At 42.1% G+C, this 23,206-nt stretch overlaps 1 protein-coding gene across 2 annotated transcripts in view; it reads right to left on the reverse strand.

Moving 5' to 3' along the window:
* Positions 1 to 23,206, reverse strand: part of GPD2 (glycerol-3-phosphate dehydrogenase 2) — a 369,873-nt gene that overhangs the window by 204,097 nt on the left and 142,570 nt on the right. For both annotated transcript variants that reach the window (XM_073634130.1, XM_073634131.1), the window contains exons 7-9: positions 21,922 to 22,086; positions 18,941 to 19,085; positions 12,252 to 12,445 (exon numbers count right to left, since the gene is read on the reverse strand). In XM_073634130.1, the coding sequence (XP_073490231.1) occupies positions 12,252 to 12,445; positions 18,941 to 19,085; positions 21,922 to 22,086 (504 nt within the window). The remainder of the gene's footprint in view (positions 1 to 12,251; positions 12,446 to 18,940; positions 19,086 to 21,921; positions 22,087 to 23,206) is intronic.

A 23,206-nucleotide genomic window follows, 5' to 3' on the forward strand; every position in this document is an offset into this window, starting at 1 on the left:
CTTCTGAAAATACTACTTCCCTGGCTACAAGAGTAACCAATGATTTAAGTATAAGTTGACCTTTTAAAAAAATAGCCTTATGCTGCGTACACATGATTGGAATTTTCGTTGGAAAGCCTTGGATGGTTTTTCCGACGGAATTCCGCTCAAGCTTGGCTTGCATACACACGGTCACACAAAAGTTCTCTGGACTTTCGCATTTCAAGAACGCGGTGACGTACAACACGACGGCACTAGAAAAGCGAAGCTCCATATGAAGCGCGCCACCCTTTGGGATCCTTCTGCTAATCTCGTGTTCATTTCGTTTTACCAGACCAAGCGCTTCCTTCTCGTACTTGATTCTGAGCATGCGTGTTTTTTTGTGCGTCGGAATTGCATACAGACAAACAGAATTTCCGATAGGAACTTTTTCCAACTGAAAAATAGAGAACCTGCTCTCAATCTTTTGCTGGCGGAAATTCCGCCAGCAAAAGTCCGATGGAGCATACACACGGTTGGAATTTCCGACCAAAAGCTCACATCGGACTTTTACTGGCGGAATTTCCAATCGTGTGTACGCGGTATAAGCGGTCAAGAGGTCCAATTAGATGATAAAAAAAACTGTGCAACGTTACACACTGTTCACTAATATTATTGTCATACCTGTAAGGCCATTTGGGCCCTCCAGATGTTTGGCACAAAAATAAATAAATAAATAAATAAAACATTTTTAACAATCTCCATCTCTGATCTTGTTGCTAGGACTGTTAGGAAAACTGTTGGACGCTCACTCCCATCATTACAGGAATGAGAACGTTTTTTGCATCCTACAAAAGGGGCAGGACTTTGGGATTGCTAATCAGTTTTTTGACCAGGCCTCCAAGGGGTCCAAATGGTCTACAGGTAAATATAATTAACGTTCGTTTTTCAAAGCTGCACAGTTTTTTATTAATACCTACTGAGTTCACTGGACTGCCTAGGCTATTTTCTGCAAAAAGGTGCACTTATCCTTTAATGATAAACTAAAGTCGTTTATAATTTTTCTGTTTCTTACTTTAGCTCTGCTTTAACCACTTTAGCCCTGATTGGCTGCTCAGTGACCAGGCCATTTTTTGCGATACGGCACTGCGTCGCTTTAACTGACAATTGCGCGGTCGTGCGCCACTGTACCCAAACAAAATTGACGTCCTTTTTTTTCCCACAAATACAGCTTTCTTTTGGTGGTATTTGATCATCTCTGTGGTTTATATTTTTTGCGCTATAAACAAAAAAAGAGCAACAATTTTGAAAAAAATAACAATAATTTGTACTTTTTGCTATAATAAATATCCCCAATTTTTTTTTTAAAAAAAAGCAAATTTTTTCCTCAGTTTAGGCCGATATGTATTCTTCTACATATTTTTGGTAATAAAAATCGCAATAAGCATATATTTATTGGTTTGCGCAAAAGTTATAGCGTTTACAAAACAGGAGAAAGATTTATGGCATTTTTATTATTATTTTTTTTTTCTACTAGTAATTGCGGTGATTTTTATCGGGACTGCGGCATTATGGTGGACAGATCGAACACTTTTGACACATTTTTGGGACCATTGACAATTATACAGCTATCAGTGCTATAAAAATGCACTGATTACTGTGTAAATGTCACTGGCAGGGAAGGGGTTAACACTAGGGGGAGATCAAGGCGTTAACTGTGTTCCCTAGTGTGTGTTCTAAGTGAAGGGGGATGGGACTGACTAGAGGAGATTACAGATCGTTGTTCCTAGCTAGTAGGAACTCACAATCTGCCTCGCCTCTCCTCACAGAACACAGGATGTGTGTTTACACACACATTCCTGTTCTGGCTCTCGTGCCCGCAATCGCGCTTGGTCGGCGGTCATCGCAGCCATGCGCATCGGCACCCCCCCCGCATTGCAGCGGGCACGCGCACCTGCTATCCTGCTTAAAGGAGCCGATGTACAGCTACGACGGTTCACCGGATCGTGCCGACCTACCATAGTATAATGACAGTGGCTGGTCGGCAATCGGTTAAAGGAGAAGTCCAGCCTGAGCTCATTTGGCTGGGCTTCTGGGTCACAGAAGTGCAATCCGTTTTGCACTCCTGTGACCTCTTTGCAGCAGAGAGAGGTCTGAAGTCTGCTCTCTGCTGATGTCATACAGATCAGTCCATCCCGACTCTGGGAGCCTGGATCCACCAGGTGCCTGGACTGATAGCCGTCTCAGTCTCTCAGCAAGCCACTGAGAGGCTGAGACGGCCGCTCCCCGCCCCTCCACAGCTCAGTGCTCCAGAACTCTAAAATTTGAAAGAATAAAAATCCGAAAATAAGAATGAAAATCAGAAAATTTGAAAACTATTAAATTATAGGTATTGGAATTTCCTTTCAAATTTGGCTGTTAGTGAACGTAACGAATACGAATTTATCCGAAGTTATGAATTATCTGAAATAACGAATGCCGCATCTAAACGAATGGAATGTAACAAATTAATAATAATAAATAATAGTAATAAAAAGTTTTTGTTATTAATGCATTACGTTCCATTCGTTTAGATGTGGCATTCGTTATTAGACATGTGCAATTTGATTTGATCTGAATTAGTTTAGGGTCAAAAATTGGGCATATTCGTTAATTTAGAAACATCCGCATTAACGAAAAACCGTTTAACAAATTTTTCCAAAAACAGATTTTCGAAAAGAACGAAAATTAGAAAGAACGAAAATCCGAAAGAATGAAAATCCAAAAATAAGAACAAAAATCCGAAAATTCAGAAGTGTTCAAGTCACCCACATTGGCAGCTGAACAAGGACCTGTCCATTTTGCTGTGAGAAGACGTGGGAACCAGCTCATATAACATGACCCTGAATGTGGTCAAGGAAATAGGGCATTTAGCGTAGCCATTTTTAATTACTGCTGCAGTGATTAGTTAACAAGGGGTTGGGGTACGGGTCATGGAATGATTCCTGGCAGGAGCAAATATATCAGAGCTTCAGACTCTTGTGAAATTATCAATCCCAGAATGTTTTGCATCTGTAGTTGTTACAATACCAATGTCTTGTGACATAGAATAGTGGAGATAGAATATTTATAAGTTCATAATAACTCTACTTTAATACATTATATAAGGAAAAAGCACTTTTACTTAAGGAATCCTCCGCTTCCTTCTATTTCCCAATACTCCAGCAGTGGACTGTCCCTTGTCATCCTCATGCTTTCTGGGACTGATAACTGCACGAGGGTCTAAAAACATGGTATTTTTGTGCCAAACAGGAATCGTTCCATAGACCATACCCCCAACTAATCACAGTGCTATGGGCTCTGCATTGTTCTTGATGACATCAGAGAGCATCTGACTGCCAAAGCAAAGGGGGAGAAGAGGCTGCGGGGACCGGTCTTACAACCTGGAGGAACCTGCTGGAGTTGAAGATCAGGTAACTAAAAGTCCTTTTTGTGGTCCTTTAGACCAGTGGTCATCAACCCTGTCCTCAGGGCCCACTAACAAGCCAGGTTTTATGTATCACCTTGGGGAGATGCAGACTAGAATACTGCAATCACTGAGCAGCAAATGATATCACCTGTGATGTATTTCAGTTATCTTGCAAACCTGGCCTGTTAGTGGGCCCTGAGGACAGGGTTGATGACCACTGCTTTAGACATTTAAGAGAATTTAACCCTTGCAGTGGGGGGGAACATTTTTGTTTTGCACGGGGTAAGAAGAGCAGTGCAGGCAGATGCTGCCAATGTCACTTAAAGTGGAACTGTAGGGAATTTTTTTTCCATTTTGGATAGAGTAAGGGAGGGTTATAACCTCTGTCTGATTTTTTTTTTCACCATCTGTGCCCCACTGACTTCCTGTCCCATAGCCTAACAGGAAGGGAGAGGAAATCCCTTCAAATTAAGGGAATTTCTTGGGAATCCCCACATCACCAGAACTAGTGTCCCCATTGGAAGATTTTCCCTCTATTACTTTTCTGGGGACAACCCAAAATTTGGGAATTTCTTTTACTTTCAATGATAATAGTAAAACAGGACAAATAGAGAGGGTAAATCTTCTTATTGGGGGCATAGCCAGCAATAAAAACCCGACAAGCATTCTAATCCCCCAACTGATGTTCCCCCATACAGGCTACTTTTCCAAAGGAATTTGCTTAAAGGAGAATAATCATCTCATTGTGTAACTGAACCTTCACTGTGCAATCATCTGACTGTGGGTTAAAAGAGGGGAATATCTTTTTTTTTTTTTTTTAATCATACTTGCATCAGTCCGATGCTCCATCTGTCCCCTGCCAGCCTTAACACTGAGAACCGAGCAAGCAAACACTGCTCATCGCTCATTTCTCACAGCTTCCTGAGCAGAGAGCTGCTGACTATCAGTCAGCAACTCTCTGCTCTGCCCCCCACGCTCATAGGAGCGCTGAGCTGTGGAGGGGGTGGGAGCGGGCAGCTCAGGCTCTCTGCAGCTCGCCGAGAGGCTGAGCCGGGTGTCGGTCCAGGCATGTGGGTGGATCCTGACCATATGGTCGCAATCTTGCCCGAGCCTGGGCTGGCTCTGTGACATCACCTGACAGCAGGCTTCAGCCTCCTGTCTGCTGAAAATGGGTCACCGGAGTGCAGAACGATCTGTACTCCCCTGATCCACAGGAGAAGTACAGCCAAACAAGCTGGAACACACATTTCCTCTTGTTTCTCTATTTGAAAACACTGCAAATACAGAAAAATACCTGCTGATCAGTCGAAAATCCAGTGAGCTCCTAATTTCCTATTTGAGCTAACACAATGCCCCTGTACTGAAATCACAGGCAGTTTGTCAGCCCTGCCTGAGTAAATTTGCTCTGAACTAAAGAGAACTCCCCCCCTTTTCTCAACACCATAAGTGTCGTACATAACCTGCAACCAGCATCTCTTGGGATTTCAGAGTAGTAGATCTGTCAGCTCAAACTGGAAATTAGGAGCTCACTGGATTTCTGGCAGACCAATGGGTATTTTTTTGTACTTATTGCATTATGACACACAAAAAACTATGGAAAATTTGAATGCTTTGCAGAAATGTACTGTTTTTTTGTTTTGTTTTTTACATTTTGCCCAGACCTAAACTTTAAGAGGTGACCAGCTGTACAATTTATCTGTAAGACCCCATACACACTATACAACTGTTGTCTGATTTCCTTTAGATTTACCAAAACCATGTAGTGCAAGGGCCTGCCTGATTGCATACAAATTGAAACGCTTATGCCCCGTACACACCGTCGGACTTTCTGCCAACAAAACCGTGGATTTTTGTTCGAAGGTTGTGGCTCAAACTTGTCTTGCATACACACGGTCACACAAATGTTGGCCAACAATTCCGAGCATGGGAACGTGGTGACGTACAAGATGTACGACGAGCCGAGAAAAAGGAAGTTCAACAGCCAGTGCGGCTCCTTCTGCTCGATTCTGAGTATGCGTGAACTTTTGTGAGACGGACTTGTGTACACACGATTGGACTTTCTGACAACAAAGTTTTGTTGGCGGAAAATTTGAGAACCTGCTAAGAAACATTTGTTGGCGGAAAGTCCGACAGAAAATGTTCGATGGAGCATACAAATGGTCGGACTTTCCGACAACAAGCTCACATCGAACAGAGAGTTACCAATTAAAAAAAAAAAAAAAACAACAGTATACAAATATGTATTTCACTTGTGCAATATCAGCTTTAAAAAGTTTTTAATCACAGATTTATTAACCAATAATACAGACTTTACAGACATCATGTGAAGTTATTTAATAGAAAAAAATACAATTATTTTACCAATTAAAAAATATACAAGGCATAATCACTAGAGGAAAATGCTACTTGTAACTACAATTTTGTCACCTGAATGCAAAACTGAAGGCAGAGCCAATGTAATTGTCAATGTGACGGCTTATCTCTATCTGTGTGAAGCGTTCCACCACAGGGGTGCATACCGCACAACAGGAGACAGGTACTTTGCACGAAAATAGAAACAATAAAAGATGGCTGTCACCTTAAAGGATCCAGATCAAATGACAAATTGCTGTCATCTTATAGGACATATTGAATAATTGCACGCTTCACGTATGCCACTTTATCAGAAGAGCTATACATTATTTGTGTCTGCATTTATCGAGAGTGCATAATATGGAGCTTGTTGTGCAGTAAAGCAAACTCACTACACTTATCACAGGGATTGCTGACATGTCCGAGCAGGATCCAGTTATATTACAGTTTTTAAAAAGTTAAGTTTCCACATTTTCCCTATGTAATAAGTTACTTAGAACAAGATCAAAGGAGATTTAGGCATCTCAAATATTGCCGCAAGAAAACAAATTGCAGTTGTGTTTCAATTATGTTAGAAACTAAAAAACCCTGTCATGAAATTAAAAGCAGTATTCAACCCTGTTGTTTTTCAAAATAACATTCTCTCTTCCAGTTACAGTGGTGAGGCAGACCATCTAAAACTGGCAAAGGTGCTTAAAATGATCAGCTTTTATTATGTAACATCTTTATTCCCGAAGGGAAATTACTATTTGCTGTAACTTATTATAAAGCATTAGCTGGAGTTTGGTTTCGATTTGTTAGTGTATTGAAATCTGCTAGTACTTCTAAAACTACCCTATCCCCAGACTGACAATGCTTTTGTCCAGGTGCCCCCTGTTCTCATTCATCCAGAGTAGGGGCACTGTAATATAGGAGGTGTGTTACTGGCCAGATCACCAGGTGAAAACCGAAAAAAGCCCCCCCAAAAAAGAAAACAAATACAGGTACTACAGCTAAGGATTGGTAAGCTGCAATATAATACTTTTTTGATTTGGGGTTTAATACTGCTTTAAAATAGAAAAAGCACGGTATGTGCAAAAAAAAAAAAAAGATTTTATACTAACCTCTTTTGCTGTGGAATCAGCCACTGATAAAGTTTGCTGGGAAACCTGCACATGTTGGACTGCTTATTTGTGTATTTGTGTTCCCCACGGCATTTACAGTTTCCTCCCTCCGACCTCCCGGTCACGACATGGAGGTAGGCAGGAGGAACCAGTGAGCACTAGAGTTATTCTAAAACATATAATGAGACAAAGGTTATATAGTAGCTTCATATGGAATTAGTATATTACTGAAGTTCTTTAAAGCTTCATTCCAGGTATGGATTTTTTGCTCAGCAAGAGAGCCACAAGAATACCTGCCATCTTTTTCAATGAATGCAAAGTGTTCTCTGACTGGATGCAGTGGACAAACAGGGGAGATGAATTCACGATCTCCACCTCGCCCATAAACATGAACTTATTGAGAAAAAAAGCTTTCTGTAACTGGAGTCCTTGATAATTGCTCAGTGAGTCTCCAGTGAGAGTCTCCACTTTCACAGCGCTCCCACAGGTATGGTTTATGTCGAAAAATTCATATCAGGAATTCAGCTTAAAGACCTATCTTTGTTACTGTGGCAGCACTGGGAAATAAGGTTTATAAGAAGAGGGGACAGACATTGGTGTTCTTCTAAGAAACTGCTGGGAAGTAAGAGGCGATGACAGAAAACACTCTACTCTCTATACTTCCAGAGCCCCTCAAGAAAGTGAAGAATAATCAATTATTCACTGCAGGTAGGGTGTTGATGCCTAGACAATGGGGATTGACCACTATTCCACATATCAGGGAGTGGGGTCAATGAACTAAATCATATAACCCAAATCGAGGAATTACCTGCCCAACTGCATGATGGATACCAACATTTTATTGGCAATATGGAGCACCTTAATTAAATTCTCTAAATCCTCTCATCTCCAATCCTTCTTTTGATCCTATTTCTGGGTGTCATGGTACTGGTACCTCAGGGCTCTCCTGGCTGGGCTCCCTACTCTCCCTTCCCCATCCTCTTTCCTATTGTTTGGTTCCTACCCCATTTTCTAGAGCAGGGTTCTCCAAACTCTCTAAACAAAGGGCCAGTTTATTGTCCTTCAGATTTTAGGGGGGCCGGATTGTGGCCAGTGGGAGTGGAAATATTCCTGGAATCAGTGGGAGCTAACATCATCACATCTTGGTATTAGGGGGAGGACTAGTGCTCCATCTTTTTTTTTATCCAACAAAATTTTTATTGAGTTTGCAGGAAAAACAATACAAGCATTGTAATCAGAACCATATGACTCCTCTTGCACAATACACAATCCAGTGAACAATCATCAGCATCGATATAACACTTCAATTCAATACACCGTTCCAGTTATACTCAACCTCAATCTGTACCTCACCTGGCATTGATTCCCAGTAACCTGTCATACACCAGCTCCATAGGAGCCAATCCCGGCACATGTAACCATGGTCCCCATATTTTTTTGAATTTTTGCATGCTACCTCTATGTTGATATATCAACTTCTCCATTTTCAGAGTTATGTTAACTCGGTCAGTCCATTCTTTAATGGTCGGGGGCATATCAGACTTCCAATGAGTCATAATCAGTTTTCTGGCCTGAAAAAGTACTCTGTGCACAGCCTCTCTACTGTGTCCTTCCCACTCATATTCCTCCAAAGCCCCCAAGAGACATGCTCTAGGGTCCTGTGGAAGATTCACATTAAAAACTAAGTTGATGTTCCGCACCACTCCTGCCCAATACGTGTGTAGCTTGGGGCACCTCCACAAAATATGTATAAGGTCCCCATGGCCACGTTTGCATCTGGTACATGTCGGTTCTGCCTGCCTATTCATTAGATGTAGCCTGTGAGGAGTATAATACGTTCTCAATAGTATGTATAATTGGGTACGTTTTTGTGACACATTAAGTGAACATAGGTTCACCGCCTGAAAGATCTCCTCCCACTGATCCCCGTCTAGCTGTCCCACCTCTGTTTCCCATTTCTCTCTCACCCTCAGGGGATGGTGCCTCATCACGGATTGCAACAGGATGGCATAGCATTGAGAGATAAATCCTTTAGACGAGCCAGCATCCCCCAGAGGGTTAAATACCGGGTAGGGACAAGTGCCATTCCGAGGAGCGGCTCTGGGCCACTACTGCATATCTGAGCTGCATGTAATAAAAAACATCGAGGCAGGCAAATTATACGCTTCCTTTAGATCAGCAAACGTACGTAACACCCCATCCCTAAATATATGTTTAAAATGTGTAACTCGAAACTGCTTCCAACGAGCCCCACATTGTAATTTAGCTAATTCCCCATAAGTGTCATTATGCCAGATGGGACTATATTCCGTGTAACCATCAACATTCTGCAGGTATTTGGACTTATTCCACACCTTTTGTACCAAACTGAAAGTTGGGTATTTTTTATTTGGTTTAGTGAAGGCCAATGCTTCCAGAGCCATGTGAATCGGTCCCATACCTACTGTATGAATCATTAGCTTGTGGGATGAATTTTGTGACGGGACAAATGTACCAATTAAGTGTTGTAACTGGGCAGCCAGGTAATACAGCCATAGGTTGGGCAATGCCAATCCACCGCAATCTTTGGATCTCTGTAAATGTTCTAATTTGATCCTGGCACGTCCATTCTTCTAAATGAGAGTTCGGAAAATGGCATTAACTATATGGAATATCTTTAAGGGAATGACCATGGGGGTATTATGAAGGAAGTAAAGTACCTGTGGCATAAGAATCATTTTTATTGGGTTTACTCTACCCGCTACCGACAATAAGAGGGAGTTCCAAGTCTTGATTTTGTCCCGGAAACGCTGTAGAAGGGGAAAAACGTTCAAATGTATGAAATCCCTGGGCTGGGACGTAATTTGAATCCCCAAATACTTGAAGGAAGTAGCAATCGGAATAGGGCAAGTGGCGCTCACCGTCTGTGAGTCATCTCCATCTAATAAAAGAAGAGCGGACTTTGACCAATTTATAAGAAGACCCGAAAATTTCCCGAATTTGGATATGGTCGACATGGCCTCCTGAAGGGAGAGATCCGTGTCACCAAGTAGAAGCATGGTGTCATCAGCATACAGCATAATTTTTTTCCTGCATGTCACCATAGCAGAAACCTGTGATGCGCCGGTTTGCCCTGATCCCAATCGCCAGTGGTTCAATAGCCAGCGCAAAGAGGAGGGGAGACAGGGGACATCCCTGCCTCGTGCCCCTCCTCAACGCGAAGCTCGGGGATAGAAAGCCAGACACCCTTACAGCGGCCTCCGGCTTGCCATAAAGGAGCTTGACACAAGAGATATAATTCGGACCAAATCCAAAATTTTCCAAAACTGACCATAAGTAATCCCAATGTATGCTGTTGAATGCCTTAGTAGCATCCAACGACAATAGGGCCCTAGTACCCATATTATCCACCTTAGACTGTATATTAAGAATAACCTTCTTAAATTGACTGCAGTTGACTTATTGGGCATGAAGCCAGCCTGGTCTCCATGCAAAATCGAAGTGATTACCCCGTTTAGTCTAATGGCTAGAGCTTTAGCTAATATTTTCACATCGCTCTGCAGCAAAGAAATTGGGCGATACGCCCCAGGATCTACTGGGTCCTTGCCAGGTTTAGGAAGCAAAACAATATTGGCCCTGGACATTGATAGTGGCAGGCGCCCCTCCTCCTGGGATCTATTGAAAACCTTGAGTAAATGTGGCAGTAATTCAGTAGGGTATTGTTTTAGTGCTCCATCTTTGGTATCAAAGGGAGGAATAGTGCACCATTATTGGTATCAGTGGGAGAAATGATGCCCCATTGTTAGTGTCAGTTGGCAGAATTGTGTCTCGCAGAAGTGGGAGGAATAGTGCCCCAAGGGCCCGATAAAGGCAAGCAAAGGGCTACATCAGGCCCCCAGGCTGCAGTTTGGAGACCACTGGTCTAGAGGCAAGTGGCAGAGATGGCAGGCCCCTGAGCTACATCAAATAGAATTGTGACAGCCTGGCTCACTAATGTAATGTACCCACCTCAGAAAATTGATGTAACCTTTGGATGTGGGGAGTCTGCATGCTACCCATAAACACGTTTTGTGCACTACGTTGAAAACTTAATAATAATATTATAATAATAATTTTATAATAATAATAATAGTTTCTTGCTTTCTTTCCTCCTTCATCTATCTTCCAACAGCTCAGTGTTACTTCTTAACATTTTTCAAAATATTGCTCCTACCCCTAAGTGACCATGCTCATCCTAGGCTGCTTAATCCTTATTTGAACTACAGAACACTTCCCTGTTCCTTATCTCTATAACATAATGGGGATGTTTTGTAGTCCACAGAAAAGAACTGGTCTGGGTGAAGAAAATTGGCATTTCTCTGAGCATAAGGCAGAGTAAACAGAAAGTTGGGAGCACACAGGATTTCTAGCAGATCGACAGGTATTTTCTGTACTTGCAGCAATATATGGAGACAACTGAACGAATTGGAGGGATGTAGTGAATTTTCGTACAGCACTTTAGCATGTAAACCTAAACAAGATTATTCCCTGTCCCAAAAAAAGGCTGCAACTGCTTTTTTCTCTATAACCCACCAATGCCTTCGAGGGAACTTGGTTGGAAAAGCCTATACATGGATTACAAATAGTCTGGGTCAGCAGGGTCTGGCTGAATTTCCATCCATGTATGGGCACCCAGGGTGTATAAAAGTTGATCTACCGATCAAATTCTGTACAACCAGCCTGTCGGATGTTTCCCGATTAATCAGTGCCACTGGCTAAACCTGGTGGCAGTGATGAGTGTGTTCTGTTGGAAGGGAAAGTCTCCTCACAGTCAGAACACAATGACACAGTGGGAGTGATTCCCCCATTCCATATCAAATGTGTGGATGGTGCAATCAGATCTTTTTTTCGTTCAACCTGCTGGTTGAACAAAAAAAGAAATGATTCATGTATGGGCTGCCTAAGGCTGGCCATACATTATACAATTTTCTTGTGCAATTGTACAACTTTACCAAAAGCTTAATATATGAGGTCAAACCTAAACACTTACAATTTGTATGCAATCAGGCAGGCCCTTGTACTACATAGTTGAAGGTAAATCTAAAGAAAATTGAATAAGAAAATTATATAATGTATGGCCAGCCTTAGCCTATAGGAAACAGGCCTACCCAAGATCCCAGACAACAGAGGACACAAAGATGGTCACATGTCATAGGCTACCACCTTTGAGGCATTTTATTGTGAGAAATACAATAAAAATAAAAATGAGCAGCTGGAAACCGCAGGCCTTGTGGCTACATAGCGATATTTTGGCAGTGTTCACAATAAACGTGAGTCTACAGAGAACGTTTTTTCTGTAGCCTTTGGAATACTGCAGAAAGTACCAAATACCTGCCTAGGACTATAGATTGCTTTGATTTTTAGACACATACCTTCTACATCAGTGCTAAGGTAGTTCCGTACTTCAGTTAATATAAAGTTGATGTCTTCCTCAGTGGGACAGGGGTGATGTGTGACCTCTGTTGGAGTATCTGTGGTGCCCGCTATGGTCATTTTCTCCCATGGCAGGAAAAATATCACCCTGCCATCACTGGTGGCTGGATCCAGAAGTCCCATATTATCTGGGCTGAAAGACATAATGCATATTAATGAGGAGTCATTGTGTGTGAGAGCACATTCTGAGCCATTATTGCAACCAATTTCTGAAATCTGCTAAATAACCAATTAGCCAATGAAACTGTTGTTTTCAATTGGTCTGAGCCAACGTGTAATAAGAAAGCACCAAATTACAATGATTTTATAGAATTCAAAGCAGGAAACAGAGCCTGGGTATGTATTGAGCCGCCACATACATAAACATTTACAAACTATGTATATAAACATTTTTAAAGTATGGACCACTTGCATTAACCAGATCACATTTACCGGAGTAGCTTAAAAGACAAATATATATATATATACACACACACACACACACACACACACACACACACACACACACACAGTCATGGCCGAAATTGTTGGCACCCCAGAAATTTTTCCAGAAAATCAAGTATTTCTCACAGAAAAGTATTGCAGTAACACATGTTTTGCTATACACATGTTTATTCCCTTTGTATGTATTGGAACAAAACAAAAAAAGGGAGGAAAAAAAAGCAAATTGGACATAATGTCACACAAAATTCCAAAAATGGGCTGGTCAAAATTCTTGGCACCCTTAACTTAATATCTGGTTGCACACACTTTGGAAAAAATAACTGAAATCAGTCGCTTCCTATAACCATCAATAAGCTTCTTACACCTCTCACCCGGAATTTTGGACCACTCTTCCTTTGCAAACTGCTCCAGGTCTCTCTTATTGAAAGGGCGCCTTTTCCCAACACCAAAACATCATTGAACCTCCACCATATTTCACTGTAGGTACTGTGTTCTTTTCTTTGTAGGCCTCATTCCGTTTTCGGTAAACAGTAGAATGATGTGTTTTACCAAAAACCTCGATCTTGGTCTCATCTGTCCACAAGACTTTTCCCAGAAGGATTTTGGCTTACTCAAGTACATTTTGGCAAACTGTAGTCTTGCTTTTTTATGTCTCTGTGTCAGCAGTGGGGTCCTCCTGGGTCTCCTGCCATAGTGTTTCATTTCATTTAAATGTCGACGGATAGTTCGCGCTGACACTGATGCTCCCTGAGCCTGCAGGACAGCTTGAATTTCTTTGGAAAATGTTTGGGGCTGCTTATCCACCATCCGGACTATCCTGCGTTACAACCTTTCATCAATTTTTCTCTTCCGTTCACGCCCAGAGAGATTAGGTACAGTGCCATGGTTGCAAACTTCTTGAGAATGTTGCGCACTGTAGACAAAGGAAAATCTAGATCTCTGGAGATGGACTTGTAACCTTGAGATTGTTGATATTTTTCCACAATTTTGGTTTTCAAGTCCTCAGACAGTTCTCTTCTCCTCTTTCTGTTGTCCATGCTTAGTGTGGCACACACAGACACACAATGCAAAGACTAATGCCCTGTACACACGGTCGGACATTGATTGGACATTCCGACAACAAAATCCATGGATTTTTTCCGACGGATGTTGGCTCAAACTTCTCTTGCATACACACGGTCACACAAAGGTGTCGGAAAATCCGATTGTTCTAAACGCGGTGACGTAAAACATGTACGTCGGGACTATAAACGGGGCAGTAGCCAATAGCTTTCTTCTCTTAATTTATTCTGAGCATGCGTGGCACTTTGTCCATCGGATTTGTGTACACACTATCGGAATTTCTGACAACGGATTTTGTTGTCGGAAAATTTTATAGCAAGCTCTCAAACTTTGTGTGTTGGAAATTCCAATGGAAAATGTGTGATGGAGCCTACACACGGTTGGAATTTCCGACAACAAGGTCCTATCACACATTTTCCCTGTGTACAGGGCATAAATGAACTTCTCTCCTTTTTATCTGCATTCAGGTGCGATTTATATATTGCCCACACCTGTTACTTGCCCCAGGTGAGTTTAAAGGAGGATCATCACATGTTTGAAACAATCTTATTTATCCACAATTTTGAAAGGGTGCCAAGAATTTTGACCAGCCCATTTTTAGAATTTTGTGTGACATTATGTCCAATTTGCTTTTTTCCTCCCTTTTTTGTTTTGTTCTAATACACACAAGGGGAATAAACATGTATATAGCAAAACATGTGTTACTGCAATATTTTTCTGTGAGAAATACTTGATTTTCTGGAAAAATTTCTGGAGTGCCAACAATTTCGGCCATGACTGTACACACACACACACACACATATATATATATATATATATATACACACACATGCATACAGTCCCTGACAAAAGTCTTGTCACTTGTGTACAAATTGACCTGAAGTGCCGGTAAAATATAATTCTAATCAAGATTTTTTTACAAGAAATGGGTCATTTTAATCCCAACAGCTTTTGCAATAATGTTTCAGTGCAAAACGAAACTGACAAAAAGTATTCTAATATTCACAGCTTGGTAAAGCCCATTGAGTCAATTTTTGCCAAGACATAAGTGTTGTCGCCTTGTTATATGAGCTTCACCTGTGACTAATAATGGATCAATTAGGTCTCAGGTGTGTATAAAAAGAACACCAGTACACTAGACCTTCTCAACTGCAACTAGACCTCTGCAAACATGCCCAAGAATCACCCGGAGACTAAAGTGTTGATTATCAAGAGGCTGAAGACCAGATCCGCTGCTGATGTGGCAGACACCTTCAATGTGTCTCAGCGTCAAGTTCATTGGATAAAAAAAAGATTTGAAGAGACTGGAGACGTTTTGGACAAGGCCAGGTCAGGCCGACCCCGCAAGACAACTGCTCGAGAGGACCGTTTGTTGGCCCGAAAATCCAAGGCCAGCCCATTTTCCACTGCAGCAGAGCTCCACAAGACCTGGTCACCTGAAGTCCCTGTGTCAACCAGAACAGTTTGTCGGATTCTGTCTCGAAATGGCCTCCATGGTCGAATCATTGTCCATAACCCAGCACTAAACAAAAGTCGATTGAAAAACCGTGTGGCATTTGCCAAGGGCCACAGCCTGCTAAAAGGATGGACTCTGGAAAAGTGGCAGAAGGTGGATTTTTCAGATGAATCTTCTGTTGAATTACACCACAGTCGCCGCAAATATTGCAGGAGATCTACTGGAACCCGCATGGAGCCGAGATTTACCCAGAAAACAGTGAAGTTTGGTGGAGGCAAAATCATTGTCTGGGGTTACATCCAGTATGGGGGTGTGCGAGGGATCTGCAGGGTGGAAGGCAACATCAATAGTCTAAAATACCAAGAAATCTTAGCTACTTCTTATACTCCCAACCATAAAAAAGGCCAAATTTTGCAGCAGGATGGTGCTCCATCGCATACTTCCATCTCCACATCAAAGTTCCTTAAGGCAAAGATCAAGATGCTCCAGGATTGGCCAGCCCAGTCACCAGACATGAACATCATTGAGCATATGTGGTGTAGGATGAAAGATGAAGCATGGAAGACGAAACCAAAGAATATTGATGAACTCTGGGAGGCATGCAAGACTGTTTTCTTTGCTATTCCTGATGACTTCATCAATAAATTGTATGAATCCTTGCCAAACCACATGGATGCTGTCCTTCAAGCTCATGGAAGTCATACAAGATACTAAATTTGGATCTTACAGCACCACTACTTAATTTGCTGACATATTTTTGAATTTTCAGTAAAGTTGTTCAATTTCTGTATAGGCGACAAAACTTTTGTCTTGCCAAAATTGGACCTGTCTGTCTTGATTAAATGATACATTTTTTTCAGTGAAACTAATTTATTTCAGTGCATTAACAACATTTGGGAGGGCTTTAGCTTTTCATATGAGCTATTTCTAACACCAATTGATTAATTAAAAGTCAGGTTAATAGCAGGAGTTTCTACAAAATAGAGAAGCGACAAGACTTTTGTCAGGGACTGTACATACACACACATATATACATACACACAAATTGTTCTCAAAAGTTTGCATAAACTGACAGAAATCATGACATTTTGGATTTGATATTGAAAATATGACAGCTCATGCCAACAAACTGTCTTTTATTTAACCACTTCATTCCTGGCGTATTGTCAAATCACGTGCGCAGATGGGATCTCCCATCCTGGGTGGGCATCATATGTCATCCTCCACTTTCCGCCGGTATGGGGGGGGCGTGCGTACCGTGTCACTGAGGAGCCGATGCACATGTCTGGAGGCCACGATGTCTCCCGGGCACCCACGATCGCTCCTGACAGAGCAGAGTAAACACACAAATCCACGTCCTGTCAGGGGAGAGGAGACTGATCGTGTGTTCCTAGTATATGTGTAAGTATGAACGATTTTCTCCTCCCCTAGTCAGTCCCATGCCTCCCACAGTTAGAACACACAGTGAGGGAACACATTTAACCCCTTGATTGTCCCCTAGTGTTAACCCCTTCCCTGCCAGTGACATTTATACAGTAATCAGTGGCTATTTATAGCTCTGATCGCTGTATAAATGTCAATGGTTTCAAAAAAGTGTCAAAAGTGTCTGATCAGTCCGCCGCAATGTCGCAGTCCCGATAAAAATCTCAGATCGCTGCCATTACTAGTAAAAATAAAAAAATAAAAATAATAATAATAAAAATGCTATAAGTCAATAACCTATTTTGTAGGCGCTATAACTTTTGCGCAAACCAATCAATATACGCTTATTGTGATTTTTTTTTTACCAAAAATTTACAGAAAAATACAAATCGGCCTAAACTCAGGAATAAATATATATATTTTTTTTTTTAAATTTAGGATATTTATTATAGCAAAAAGTAAAAAATATTGTGTTTTTTTCAAAGTTGTCACTCTTTTTTTGTTTATAGCGCAAAAAATAAAAACCGCAGAGGTGATCAAATACCACCAAAAGAAAGCTCTATTTGTGGGAAAAAAAAGGACAATTTTTGTTTGAGTACAACGTTGCACGATCACGCAATTGTCAGTTAAAGCAACGCAGTGCCATATCACAAAAAACGGCCCGGTTAGAAAGGGGGTAAATTCTTCAGGGGCTGAAGTGGTTAAGGATAGTGATCGCATGCAGCCATTTATCATCACATAGTTGTTTGGCTCCTTTTTAAAATCATAATAATAATAAACAGAAATCATCCAAATAGCCCTGATCAAAAGTTTCCATCCCCTGGAATGTTTGGCCTGGTATAGACACAGAAGGTTACACACAGGTTAAAATGGCAATTAGTGTCTGTGTATAAGTAGTCAATGAGTTTGTTAGCTCGGATGCGGATGCAGTGAGCAGCCTAGATAGTGAGCCATAGGGGAAGAAAAGAACTATCAAAAAACCTGCTTAACAAGATAACAGAACTTTATAAAGATGGAAAAGGATATAAAAAGATATCCAAAGCCTTAAATATATGTCAGTCCTGTTCAATCACTTATTAAAAAGTAGAAAATGCAGGGATCGCTTGATACCAAGCCAAGGTCAGGTAGGCCAGGAAAGACTGCAGCCACAACTGCTAGAAGAATTGCTTGGGATACAAAGAAAAACCCCACAGGTAACCTCAGGAGAAATACAGGCTGCTCTAGAAAAAGATGGCGTGGTTGTTTCAGGGTCCACAATTGGTATCAAGAGATCCCTGACTTTTCCACTTCTTAATAAGGGAGTGAACAGTACTGACTGGCATATTCAAGGGCTTGGATATATTTTTAAATCCAGTGCTCACGTGACTCCTCGCCTCTCTCTTCTCCCAGGCTGACAGCTACAGCGGGAGGGGTCGAGAACTCCCGCTGATGTCAGTTGGGAGGAGGAGAGGAGAGGCAAGCGGTCACGTGAGCGCTGGGAGACGCTCTGATGTAAGGTAGAAATCTGCATTTTTTGTTATATAGCACAGACACAGGGACACATATCATTATTTAACAGAGGGGATATCAAGAATATACAATAGTTAGTAATGCAGCAGAAGGGGAGTGACCAGCACTGTAACAAGCTGACAGGCGGGGGGGGGGACATAGGGGAGCTGCGGATGATGGAGGCACGTAAACTGACCACGATGTCAGGGCTCAGCAGCCATGATAAACTATGGTCAGTTTATATTGGGGAGGGCAGAACCAAGAAGAATCAGTATTTTAGGTTATACAGGGGGCCAATTACACAGCACAGGCACTGTGCTGTATAACATGCTTTAAGGGAACAGGATCTTTTTAACTTTAAATGAAAGACAGTTTGTTGGCATGATCCGTCATAGTATCAACAGCAAAATTTCATGATTTCTGCCAGGGTATGCAAACTTTTGAGCACAACTATATATATATATATATATATATATATATATATATATATATATATATATATATATATATATATATATATATATATATTAGATTTCCAATATCTGAGATAAATGGGTCTGCATGGTAAAAAAAAAAAAAAAAAAAAAAAAAAAGTTTTCTTGTAGATCCCACCCGTTGGCATTATACCGAGGGCTTAGCTTAAAAAAAAAACATTTAAAAAGGGATTTGTCCCTTTGTCCAGTTAGGGCCCATTTATAGCTTGGTATAACATATAAATCTATTCTAAGGTATAAGAGTGAATCACATTAAAGTTACCTGTAGTATCCAGGCATGACAATGTGCACGCCGGCACTTGGCTGGCAGATTTTGCTGACCTCCTGATTGTCCATTTTGCGCACAGAGTCTGTGAACGGTCCGGTGGCATTGATAACACATTTGGCGCGGACATCAAACTCTTGCCCTGTGATAGAAAAGCTGCAATTAACCTCATGGTGTACATGACTTGTAAAACCTATATCTTTGAAGATTTTTTGGGGGCAATAATATGAAAAATGTTAGGCAATCTGTCCAACATCTGTCAATTATACAGAGGGAACCCTATCTTTTCTATGATTTTTTACTAATCTAGAATGTATTTTATAACAGCTGTTCTTACAGTGCTTCCTAAACTGCGGCCCGTTGGCGGGAATCAAATCTTTGCCTGCCTTTAACTAGGTCCTTGGGGGACTATTCCTCCCACTCACACCAACAATAGCGCACTCTTCTCCACACTCAAGATTCCAATGATAGGGCACTAATCCTTCTACTAATACTAATAACATAGCACTATCTTCATCCACTGACACCAACAATGGGACACTAATGTGTGTTTTACAATGTAGAGAAGTTTGACATCAATATTTGGTTTTGTAATAGTCGCTGCTGTTGGGTGGAGAAGAGGACATCTTACCACTGGATTTCTACAAATTATAGAAGGCAAGATGCATTTAATCATATGACAAATAAATATTAGCTTCAAGTGGAGCTGGTCTTCAATACCCATCATAAGAAAAATATGTATCTTTTTGCAGACTTCTGAAAATGCTAATTGTCTGTCATGTACTTTAAAAAATTATTCAGAAGCCTGAGAGTCTATAAAGAATTACCGTCTTGCTCCTGCACTTACTTATGTACTGTGTTGCTGGCACACAGCCTTAAAAGTCTTCCCATCTCTGCTATGTGCACTGCTGAGCTGTGCCTGCAAGCTGTCCCAAGCTACAGACAAGTGGGGGATCTTCCCTGCAGGGCCGGGACAAGGGGTGGGCAGAAAGGACACTTTCCCTAGGTACAGAGCTGCTATGTGGAGAGGGAGCACTGACAGCCGATGAGCCCTCTGTTTTCCAGCTACCTGAATGTCTGGAGTGACGCCAGCGTCACTCCTGTCATTCAGAACAGAGCACAGTGCAGGGTTGCAATAGCTGCTGGAGGGAGGATTCTGCTTCCTCCACCTGTGGGATTGAAATCAATTCCCCATACCTTCTCCAGCAGTTTCAGGTGCTCTGGCGCAAGACAACCCTGAGGATGCCATTTAGAAAATATGGCACCACATCACACCAATGCTCTTAATGCGCATTACCGCAAAGCAATGGTGTAAATGGGCCCTCAGCAACATGCACTGCAGGTGAATCAATCACTATAATTCAAAGTAAATATTGTCCAAATAGAAGAGGCTTCTGTGTTCTTACATCAGGGGTGCCCAACCTTTTGAAGAGCGAGGGCCACTTAAGCAACTTGGTAACCGGTTGCGGGTCACAATAAGTGGAGTGGGCGGATGACAGGTCCGTGACAGGGACACAGCCCGCTCTACTCTATGGGCCCTCCGATTCGCCCAGAGGGAAGGGGATGGATCACATTCGTTTTTTGTTTTTTTTTAGCAGATCGGATTGGAGGTAGGTGGGTGTAAACGAACACAAGTCTGTTTATACCTGCCGCTCCATAGAGGTGATTGGAGGGTCCAATTGGGTCCACCTGAAAATTGGACAGATAGACCCAATCAAACCGATCACGTGAAAGGGGCCTAAGGCTGCTTTCACACTGATGGGCTCCGTTTACCCGTACTGTGGGGGCAGCGCAGTGCACCTGTGGCTTTCCTGTGGAATAGCTGCACTGCTGCCATAGACCTCTATGCAGGTGTGGTGCTCTTTCAGAAAACTCACCAAACTCGCAGATAATAACAGAAGTGTATGGCTCAGTGCAGGTGCACTTGTGGATCAGTTTGAAAGCAGCCCAGTAACCACAGCAGAAGAGATATGCCCATACATACACTGTGATTTTAGAATGTAAACTGACCTTTAAATAATAATCTGCGATTCAGGAATCCCCCTTGCTACAGGTATAGCTGGCTGTTGCTGTCCCAGGCGGAGTGCAATTCGAATCACTCCGCCTGGGACAGGAGCCGGCGCTACATAAGAAGCATCAGCTTATGTGGCTCTGCCCTTTTCGCAGCTGTGCTTCCTCTAGTGCCAGCTCCATTTAGAGCACTGATGCTCTCGGATGGCGGGTTCGGGAACCCACGATCTGGGCTTGCCAACCCGCCATCCCAGAGCAGGTCGCAGGCCACATCAGAGGGCTCGCACATGTGGCCCGCGGGCCAGCGGTTGGGCACCAATGTCTTACATGAATCGTAGTGTGCTTTGTGTGGTGTCCTCTGTGCAGGAGTTTCCTGAAATAAAGACCGGTCACTGCTGCTCGCTTTCCTTATGCAGGGTGCCTGGTCTTGTCTACGCCCCCCCTTCTGTAGTTTTCTGCAGTCTGCAGTGGGTGGAGTCCGCTGGGTCCCTCCCACAGCTCTGCGCTCTGCACAAGTTATGTGCTGCATAGTGATGATGTTGGTGCTGCTTTCAAATAAGTATATCTGGGTTTGCAAAGGTATTTGGTGCACAGGAGATTTATATCCACTGTGGCTACTTAAATGTTTAAATTACATTTTTGTGCACAGAGTTCAGCGCTGGGAAGATACACCTGCAGCAAATGTTTGGTGAACGTCACATTTCTTTTTTAAATGCCCCTTGCAAAGGAAAAAAAAAAAACCACACGGGCATAAAAAGGCTTCCATTTCTGTTCAGGTATGAAAAACCTTTACATACCTAACATTTTATTTATTGATCTTTTAGATAAAGCTAAAGTTGTACTTTTTCTTTGGCTCTTGTGGTCCTACAATGCATTATATACAGGAAAATACAGGAAAGAAATGAAAAGCATCTTTTTGTTTGAAATTAGGTATTACAAAATGCACAAACAGGCTACAAGTCTGATACCTGTTAGAACGTCTCTGCAGCGTGCGCCGCAAACGCGCTCCCTGCCGTTCAGCGGATCTGTCTTCTTCAGCAAGCGTACCACTTCAGTATAATTGGCTGTGGCAGCCCCGTACCTGGCAGCAGTGAGAGCGATGGCGAGGTTCATCCGAGCATCGTTGTGTTGTCCTGCAGCGGAGGGCACAATCAAGGGAAGGACATGAGTCACCTCAAGCCACTAACTTGTGCTATGGAAGTGTGTCAAAACCGATATGTCACAGCTGTCCCTGTCACACTCAATCTGCATGATGGCTGGCTGGATCTCACAGGGATTATTTAAAGATACATTGTCTCTTCCACATCACAGCGTTAACCTGCCCCATGACTTCATGTACATGAGGACCTAATGATGCTGTTAAAGGAATTCTATCAGTTTCTTATAAATATTCTCATATATAGCTATCTACAAAAAAAAAAAGATAGATAGATAGAGTTTTATACAATATAACTATCTATCGATATATGATCTCACAAAAGTGAGTACACCCCTCACATTTTTGTAAATATTTTATTCTATCTTTTCATGTGACAACACTGAAGAAATGACACTTTACTACAATGTAAAATAGTGAGTGTACACCTTGTATAACAGTGTAAATTTGCTGTTCCTTCAAAATAACTCAACACACAGTCATTAATGTCTAAACCGCTGGCAACAAAAATTAGTACACCCCTAAGTGAAAATGTCCAAATTGGGCCCAATTAGCTATTTTCCCTCCCCGGTGTCATGTGACTCATTAGTGTTACAAGGTCTCAGGTGTGAAGGGGGAGCAGGTGTGTTAAATTTGGTGTTATCGCTCTCACTCTCTCATACTGGTCACTGGACGTTCAACATGGCACCTCATGGCAAAGAACTCTCTGAGGATCTGGAAAAAAGAATTGTTACTCTACATAAAGATGGCCTAGGCTATAAGAAAATTGCCAAGACCCTGAAACTAAGCTGCAGCACGGTGGACAAGACCATACAGCGGTTTAACAGGACAGGTTCCACACAGAACAGGCCTTACCATGGTCGACCAAAAAAGTTGAGTGCACGTGCCCAGCGTCCTATTCAGACGTTGTCTGGGAAATAGATGTACGAGTGCTGCCAGCATTGGTGCAGAGGTTGAAGGGTTGGGGAGGTCAGCCTATCCGTGCTCAGACCATACGCTGCACACTGCTTCAAATTGGTCTGCATGGCTGTCATCCCAGAAGGAAGCCTCTTCTAAAGATGATGCACAAGAAAGCCAGAAAACAGTTTGCTGAAGAC

Source organism: Aquarana catesbeiana, linkage group LG06 (assembly GCF_042186555.1).
Source record: "Aquarana catesbeiana isolate 2022-GZ linkage group LG06, ASM4218655v1, whole genome shotgun sequence".
Lineage (NCBI taxonomy): Eukaryota > Metazoa > Chordata > Amphibia > Anura > Ranidae > Aquarana > Aquarana catesbeiana.